Genomic DNA, 7,719 nt, shown 5'->3' on the forward strand with positions numbered 1-7,719 from the left:
ATGCATAGCAGCCCGGTCTATCCAGTTCCCAAACGCCATTCACGCGGACCATATTCTATCCAACCCGCGCTTCGAAGCTGATCTTCTATCCACCATGGACCAACAACAACAGCAAAGCCATGCCACCAAGCCAGAATACCAGAGGAAAACATGCAGAAAGATCTACCAACCAACCAACCATGCAAGACAAACACATTCAGATGCAGTCCACGCATCCAAACGAGGATAAACGCCACTCGAACACCCCAGACAATGCATGCAACGCCTTCTAATCGTCCATCTCACTAGGGTTCTCCTCCAGCTTCTGCCGCCGCTCCTCATCCATCTCCTTGTACGTCGCCCAGGAAAGCAGCAGGAACGCGCCGATGATCAGAAGTCCACCGACAATAGCAGCGGATGTGAGCGGCGAGTTGAGCGGCGGGGGAAGCAGCTGGTCGACAATAGCAACGATGAAGATGGTGAGCAGCGCCGCGACGGAGGACAGGACGGGGGAGGTGAGGGAGATGAGGACGAGGAAGGATCCGGAGAAGGCTGGGTATTCGTTAGCATTTACATATTCCATAGTATTAAAAAAAAAAAGGGACGGGAGAGACATACTAGCATTCGCCAACACACTGATGGCCATCATCCACGCCTGCTCCCCCTGCGGCAGCGCAAACTCCTCCCACCCCAAGTAATGCAGCACAGGTATCGGCACCCACAGCACACACACGGTGAACAGCCCAATCATGCTCCCGAACGTGTTTGCGAAGATGACGCCGCGCATCGGCTCTGCACCCTCAGGCGGACACGCCAGCCTCTTATACAACACCTCGTAGAACCCATACAAGACACTCCCCACGCCAATGACCAGATTGCCAAACGCGCGATTCTCAGCCTCGTGAGAGGGTGGTGCTTTCTCGCCGCCCGCGCCACCGCCCGACTTGGAGCCGTGTTTCGCAGGCGACGTGTCGCCGTAGGCAACGATCAGGACGCCGAAGATGGCGATGGCTACGGCGAGGATCTTGACGGGACGCGGTTTCTCGTGCAGAATGGGGATGCTGAAGGCGTATGCGAAGAAGGCTGAGCAGTTGTAGATAGCCGTCAAGTCGCTCGCGGTCGTCAGATTGACCGCGACGTACCAACTCCCCCCAGCCAGGGTAAGGGCGCAGGTGATGAAGGCGGTCATCTTGGCCATGTAGCGCACGGGCGAGACGAGCGCCTGGCGTGGCGTGGGATGCAGCGTCTGGTGCTGAACGGTGAGGGCCGTCTGGCGCAGGATCTGAACATGTCTGCGCCAGAAGGTGGGCCAGGGGGTATTCCAATTCTGGACGCGCAGCAGCAGCAGCATCGCAGGCCAGAGCAGGATCCACGACCCGTGCGTCATGTACAACATGCAGTACGGCTTCTCCCACTTGAGCTCGTGCTGGATGTAGACGGCCGTCTCCGTCTGCACGGTGAAGCTGACGAGCGACAGGGCGAGGAATATCGAGGCGTAGGTGTATTTTCTCCGCGTCTCCAGCTTGGCCTGCATCTCTGGGTCGCGCTCGTGGAAGCGCTGCTGCGTGCCCCTTCTGCTGAGCCCCCCGTTCTCGGTCCCTTCGTCGGTGGTCTTGCTGTGGCCCAGCAGCGGTGACACGGCGCGTCTCTCGTGGCCGCCGGGCACGTCTGGTCTCAGGTCGCTGGGCATGGCGGCGTCGTGCTCATCCCAGTCGTCAAACTCGACGTCGGAAGTACTGGGGCTGTCGCTGTCGCTGGCGCTGGTGGTGTGGTCGGGCAAAGGGACGGGGTTTGGCGGCTTCTTCCTGAGGGGGATGGACTCGGGCATATAAGCGGTTCACGTTGGGACACGGTGGGCGGGGGGTGTGACTGCGGCCGGCTGCAGGCTGGGTTTAGTGTGGCTGCTTGCTGATAGCCTATGTCTCAATGTGTCTTCTGGGGGGTTTGGCGGAGGGCAGGTCCAAGTCCAAGGCCGACGTCGAGTGGAGCCCCAACCGCCCAATCGCCGTCCTTGCATCTCCGAGTTCCCCATAGTTGCGCGTCGTGGCCGGCTAACGCGTGTAACAATTTCCTCAACATTGTCCACAGCCAGGGACGGTTTCATACGTAGACATGACTTGGTTTGTGTGGTGACTGCTGCACGAGCGCGATATCGACGTGCTTCCTCGAGCCTGACTGCCTGCCTGGGCGTGGGGGTTCCCCAGATGACCTTGCCCATGCACTGGTGACCCACATACACATGAGACTAAGTATCGCATTGCGTGCTCATCGACACGAGGTACAGTCAAATATGCATTAGGAGATAGCGTATGATAAACATAGCCACTGCACCGCCATGGCCATGGTGAGAAAATAACATATGGGGAATCAAAACAACGCCTGCACAAGAAACCGAACTGCAAAAAGCACATCAACACCTTTGAGAGGAAATGCATCGGTCAGGTCAGGTCACACCGGACTCCCCTCGATAGCCTCTGCCCGTTCCTGCGTCTCCACCTCCTCCAGCTCCTTCAGAATCTCCGGCAACATCGACTCGATGTCGTCTTCGCGTTCCCCCAGCGCCTTGGCGATAAGAGCCTTGAATTTGTCCTGCCTCTCACTCATGCCTGCCACCGACAAGTTGCCCACGACTTCGCGCACCAACTCTCTCCGCTCCAGCTGCGCCCGATGTAGAAGTAGCGTTAACCTCATCTTTTCCTGCATGTCGATGGCTGAATTTGTGTCGGCGTGATTTTGCTGTGGTGTGCTGTCACACAGTCGTCTTAGCTCGGCTTTCTGCTCAACCTCGAGGAGGGACTCTGCTTCCTCAACGAGCATGCGCAGCTCTTCTTCTTGCTGCCCGTCTGCTTCGTCGTCGTTGAGGTCGACGCGTATCATGCCCTGTAGATCGGCCACCTGCCTGCGCACTGCTTCGAGTTCGGCCTGTCGCCGCTTGACAACTCGCTCTGCATCGAATGATTCAATCTCTTTTTCTTGCAGCTCCGACTCGTAGGCGGCAGCCAGCTCCTCGCACTTCTCAAGAAGCGTCGGCGCGACTTTTGTCATGAGATGCGAGGCCGTCTGTGAGCGGTATTGTGTAGGTGAGCGAGGCGCCACACTCATGCCCATGCTCATACTCATGCTCATGCTGGGGAAGGGGTGGGGGATCAGGGGCCCGCCGTCTAGATGAGACATGTGGCCATTGAGTCGGTGTTCAGGCGGCGGCGCAAAGGGAGACGAAGAGGCTTGACGTGTGCGGCTGTGCATGCGTCGCCGTTGGTTGAGTTCGCGGATGAGGTCGTCTGCCGTTTCGCCGTGCTTGTTGGGTAGGTCCACAACGACATTGCGCCCCAGCAGACTTCGCACGCACTTCCTCGCCCCGTTCCGCGCAGCAATCATAATCGCTGTATCGCCGTTCTGGTCCTGCGCATTCAGCAGTCGCGTGACTTCGTCTGGTATCCACGTTTCCGAGAGCTTGTTGATGATGCAGTCGAGATAGTAGCGTGCACAGATGTACTTGTTGGAGCTGCTGGTGGTGGCCGCGATGTGGTGGAACACTGTGCTGCCGAACCAGTCTGTCCTGTGGACGGTGGACTGGAAGATCCTGACCATGCTCGGCATCGTCTCCTTGTCGAAGTTGTTGGTGAACATGACGGCGCGCATCAGGGGCGTCTCCAGGTTGTTGGACAGGCAGTCGATGTGGGCGCGGCGGTGCATGAGCTCCCTCACCACGCCGACGTCGCCCATGGCGGCGGCCCAGTGCATGGCGGCGTGGCCCTTCTCGTCGATGGGACGGTCGAGGTTCATGTTGGGCGGGGGCTCGGGCCACGAGTAGGCGTCTTTGTGGTCCAGCAGCATGAAGTAGTCGAGCAGCTGGTCGGCCCATATCTGGTGCTGCTGGTCGAGCAGCGACATCTGGTCCATGCCCCGCTTGCGCTTGCGACTGCCGGCCGAGAAGTGCGAGGCGTCCATCAGGTCGTGGTCGCCCAGCATCGACTCGGAGGCGACCGTCTCGTTGTCGGGCGTGTCTTCGCGGTAAACCTGCGAGCGGATCTGCGAGGCCTCGTAGGCGTCTTCGCTGACCTGCGACTGCTGCGAGTTTGTGACGAACGACTGGATCGACTCCAGCGAGTAGACGTTCTTGGCGTTCTGGGCCGCCGCCGCTGCTGCTGTTGCTGCCGCCGCCGCCGCCGCTGCCGCCGCCGCATTGCGCTTGGGCGGCTTCATCCTGTTGGAGGCGGCCGTGGCATGCTTCGGGGCGGGCGGCGGGCTCCTGTCGCCGGGGATGTAGTCGAGGATGGGGCGCATCTTGTCCAGGACGTTGTTGCGCTCGGCGAGCATGCGGCCGTCGTCGAGCGGGATCCACGTGCCCTGGTACTTTCCATAGCCGCCCTGGACCTTCTCGTGCACGCCTTTCTGCACCTCGCGCTCGAGGATGCGCGTGCGGGCGGGCTTGTCGTAGTCGGCCACCTTGAGGATGTGCGTCGCGTTGATCCAGTCGTCGGCGCGGCGGCGCATGACATGGTTGCCGCCGACGTTGATTTCGTACACGGGCACCTAGGCATTGTCAGTCTTCTGGCGGGTTGGCGAGTCCGAGACAGTCGACCAGCGCATCCACGGGCGCATTCACCCAGCCGAGTCGAGGCGAGGACTACTCACATTGCTGTACGTGGCCGAGTAGATCTTGCCGTCGGGCAGTGGGGGCATGGTGACGGGCGGGGAGTGGAGTGGAGATGGCAGCTCGCTCGCAGGTGATCTCGTGAACGCGTCGTCGCGTTCCCTCTGCCAAGCCTGCCGTCGTCGGGCGGACCGCAGCTTCCCCATGCCGACACCACTTCACCTCGTCCGCCGCAGAGCAGCCACCCGCCCGCACTCGAAGAGCCACCCGTCCAGCTCGCCACCATGACCGTCACCGACTCGATCAAGAATGCCGTTGGTCTTGGCGAACCGCGCAGTCAGTCCCGCCGCGCTCCCCCACGCAATTTGCTGCCCACCACCACACGCTGACAGCAACACGCATAGAGGCCACCCGCGAGGAGATGAGTGCCGCCCGCCTGCCCCTGCCCTACAGAGACTCGTGCGCACATCTCCTGATCCCATTGAACCGGTGTCGGTATGAGGAGTACTATCTGCCGTGGAAGTGCGAGGTAGGGCGCCCACCAGCCATTGGGCTTCGAGACGCTGTCTGACCAACACCTCCAGAACGAGCGACACAGCTACGAAAAGTGCCAGTACGAGGAGTTCAAGGAGCGCGTGAAGAAGATGGACGAGTTGAGGGCGGCCAAGGGCGGGGAACGAAGCAACTAAGGGAAGCGCACAAGACAAGGGCACTGCGAAACGACATGGGCACGGAATGTATATATCTCAGCAGCACAATTCACGACCAGTTCGACTACCGTTGAGAATGGGCAGGTCCATGTGACATTGTGGAATTCCTTAGTCATCAACATGTCCGGCACGATCGTGATTCCAGCCCAAGGCGAAGACTGCTTCTTCGTGTAAGTAAATGGCAGGTAAGTGAGAGGGAGACAAAACATGATTTGTTAGCCTTTCTAGGCCTGGTTGATGAATCTCTACCCACGAGGACTCTAACTGTAAAGCGACAACAACGCTAGTCTACCAATATGCAACACAAGACCACCCCCATCTATGTCAGCACATCTAATCTATAGCTTGGCCTTGGAAGCATCCAGTTCCGCCTTGTCTCTCAAGTGTCTTCTCAGAATCTTCCCAGACTACGCATCGTTAGCTCCAACCCATACAACAACAGGCACATGGCAATACTCACTGGGTTCTTGGGGATCGACTCGACAAAGTGCACACCTCCTTCCAGACGCTTGTGTCGCGATACTCGCTCTGCAACCCAGTTCTTGATGTTCTCGGCAAGTTCAGGTGTAGCTGTGTCTGGGTGTTGGGGCACAATGTAGGCTCGCGGTGTCTCGTCGCCGTTGCTGCGTCGGTCAGTACAATTCGCCTAAGAAAATCGAGAGGTAGAGCTTACGCCGCAACACCAATCACAGCAGCATCCTGCACCTCAGGGTGGTCCAGCAACAGCGCCTCGAGTTCAGCGGGAGCAACCTGCAGCCCCTTAACTTTGATCAACTCCTGTTCACGGTTAGCCACGCACTCGTGTCTCTTCCAGCACAGGATTCACCCACCTTTATCCGATCCACAATGAAGAAGTGGTTCTCCTTGTCCACATACGCAACATCCCCCGTCCTCAGCCACCCGTCCGGCTTGAGAGTCTCCCGCGTAGCCTCAGGCTTCCCCCAATACCCCTTCATGATATTCGGCCCGCGGACCCAGATCTCGCCCCTCTCACCCTGCTCGACTTCCACCTTGCCCTCCTCATCCGACACAATCTTCGCCTCGATATTCGGCACCAGCTCGCCCACCGAAAAGGACGCCGAGTACTTCGACGGATCGAATGTCGTCGCCGCGCATGTAACCTCCGTCATACCCCAGCCCTGCTTCACATTGATCGACCCATCAGGCCACAGCCGTTCAAACTCCTGGCTCGCCTCCCTGCCCAGCGGCGCCGCGCCCGTGGAAACATGCGCCACAGACGACAAATCGAAGGTCTTAGTCGCAGGGTGCTTAGCCATAGCGATCAGCACAGGCGGAACAAGCACCAGATCCGTAATGCGATACCTCTGCACATTCTGCAGCATCTGCAGAAAGTCGAACCTGGGCATCATATACACCGCCAACCGCTGCTTAGGCGCGTTTACGCAAAACGCCGCCTGCGCCATGGCGTGGTACATGGGCAGAAAGCACAGCACCCTCTTATGCTTGACTTTCTCCGCATACCCCGGTTGCAGCGCAGACATATGGATCTGCTGCGCGCAATTCGCAACATAATTCCTATGCGTGATCATAACCCCCTTCGCCATCCCCGTCGTGCCAGACGAGTAATTCAGCGCAACAACCCGATCCAGCTCCTCCTCAGTCCTCAACTCAGGCCACGCATACGCCTCCCCGCGCTCCACACAATCCACCAACGCACTCCAATGCCGCACCCGCCCGATCTGCGTATCTTTCCCCTCCCCCCGCCCCTCAAACGTCGCTACCCCGTCGTCAAACACAAAAATCCGCTCAGCACCCATCCCCGCCTCCCTCGCAGCAGCAACCCCCGTCTCCAGCCCCGCCTCCGCGCAGATCAAATACCTCGCCCCAGAATCGCGGATCTGGTACGCCAGCTCGCGCGCTACATACGTCGGGTTCGCGCCCGTGAACACGCCCTCCGCCATCATGATGCCGACTACTACCGACGGGAAGAACAGCGTGTTGCCCGAGAACAGGAGTACGCGGTCGCCGGGCTGTAGGCCCGCGCGCCGTAGACCGGAGGCCAGGCGCTTGGCATATAGGCGGTAGTCGTGTAGGGAGAGGAAGTATTTTGTGGGCTGGGCGGCGTCGATGAATGCTGGTTTGTTGGGGAGCGGGGTCGAGGGCGAGTCGAAGATGTAGGTTGGGAGGGAGACGCGCGGGGTGGGGATCTGCCAGCGGGAGGTTATCACCATCTTTTTCTTTTCTTTTTTTTTGGCTGTTGGTGGGTTTGGTGGGTGGGTGGGATGCGTGGATCGCGGTGTGGTGCGGTGCGGTTGAGATGGGATGCGATGCGATGAAATATGAACAAGCCTAATCAACACATCGCTACATGCCGTGTAGTCGTACTTGTACTTGTACTTCTCCTCCCACTCCCCCAATCAAGGCAAGTCGAGTCGAGTAAGCACTGTCAAGCGGGCGTAACGCACGTTCCTG

At 59.2% G+C, this 7,719-nt stretch overlaps 4 protein-coding genes across 4 annotated transcripts; 1 reads left to right on the forward strand and 3 right to left on the reverse strand.

The window, feature by feature from the left end:
* Positions 1 to 268: 268 nt before the first annotated feature.
* On the reverse strand, positions 269 to 1,669 carry P153DRAFT_296523 (uncharacterized protein; the record flags this gene model as incomplete). Its single annotated transcript, XM_033664090.1, has 2 exons — positions 269 to 531; positions 598 to 1,669. The coding sequence occupies 2 exons, from the start codon at positions 1,667 to 1,669 to the stop codon at positions 269 to 271; spliced, it is 1,335 nt and encodes a 444-aa protein (XP_033521270.1).
* Positions 1,670 to 2,235: 566 nt separating this feature from the next.
* P153DRAFT_345564 (apses-domain-containing protein) lies at positions 2,236 to 4,691 on the reverse strand. Its single transcript, XM_033666091.1, has 2 exons — positions 4,618 to 4,691; positions 2,236 to 4,515 (listed from the first exon to the last, which is right to left on the reverse strand). The coding sequence occupies exons 1-2, from the start codon at positions 4,663 to 4,665 to the stop codon at positions 2,428 to 2,430; spliced, it is 2,136 nt and encodes a 711-aa protein (XP_033521271.1). The 5' UTR covers positions 4,666 to 4,691; the 3' UTR covers positions 2,236 to 2,427.
* Positions 4,692 to 4,860: 169 nt separating this feature from the next.
* On the forward strand, positions 4,861 to 5,265 carry P153DRAFT_296362 (uncharacterized protein; the record flags this gene model as incomplete). The annotated part of the gene is made up of 3 exons (XM_033664082.1): positions 4,861 to 4,912; positions 4,981 to 5,105; positions 5,161 to 5,265. 3 exons carry the CDS (start codon positions 4,861 to 4,863, stop codon positions 5,263 to 5,265), a joined length of 282 nt encoding a protein of 93 aa, XP_033521272.1.
* A 268-nt stretch (positions 5,266 to 5,533) lies between these two features.
* On the reverse strand, positions 5,534 to 7,719 carry P153DRAFT_321696 (4-coumarate-CoA ligase-like protein). The gene is made up of 4 exons (XM_033665153.1): positions 6,117 to 7,719; positions 5,960 to 6,063; positions 5,747 to 5,909; positions 5,534 to 5,693 (listed from the first exon to the last, which is right to left on the reverse strand). The coding sequence occupies exons 1-4, from the start codon at positions 7,476 to 7,478 to the stop codon at positions 5,625 to 5,627; spliced, it is 1,698 nt and encodes a 565-aa protein (XP_033521273.1). The 5' UTR covers positions 7,479 to 7,719; the 3' UTR covers positions 5,534 to 5,624.

Source organism: Dothidotthia symphoricarpi (genome assembly GCF_010015815.1).
Source record: "Dothidotthia symphoricarpi CBS 119687 unplaced genomic scaffold P153scaffold_16, whole genome shotgun sequence".
Taxonomy (NCBI): domain Eukaryota; kingdom Fungi; phylum Ascomycota; class Dothideomycetes; order Pleosporales; family Dothidotthiaceae; genus Dothidotthia; species Dothidotthia symphoricarpi.

Excerpts from the sequence above, each read along its gene's own strand:
- P153DRAFT_345564 (XM_033666091.1), bottom strand. The coding sequence starts at position 4,665 with ATGCCCCCACTGCCCGACGGCAAGATCTACTCGGCCACGTACAGCAAT. Across the intron at positions 4,516-4,617 it reads ACTCGGCCACGTACAGCAAT|GTGCCCGTGTACGAAATCAA; the intron begins GTGAGTAGTCCT and ends GACAATGCCTAG.
- P153DRAFT_321696 (XM_033665153.1), bottom strand. The coding sequence starts at position 7,478 with ATGGTGATAACCTCCCGCTGGCAGATCCCCACCCCGCGCGTCTCCCTC. Across the intron at positions 6,064-6,116 it reads TCATTGTGGATCGGATAAAG|GAGTTGATCAAAGTTAAGGG; the intron begins GTGGGTGAATCC and ends AACCGTGAACAG. Across the intron at positions 5,910-5,959 it reads GCTGTGATTGGTGTTGCGGC|CAACGGCGACGAGACACCGC; the intron begins GTAAGCTCTACC and ends TGACCGACGCAG.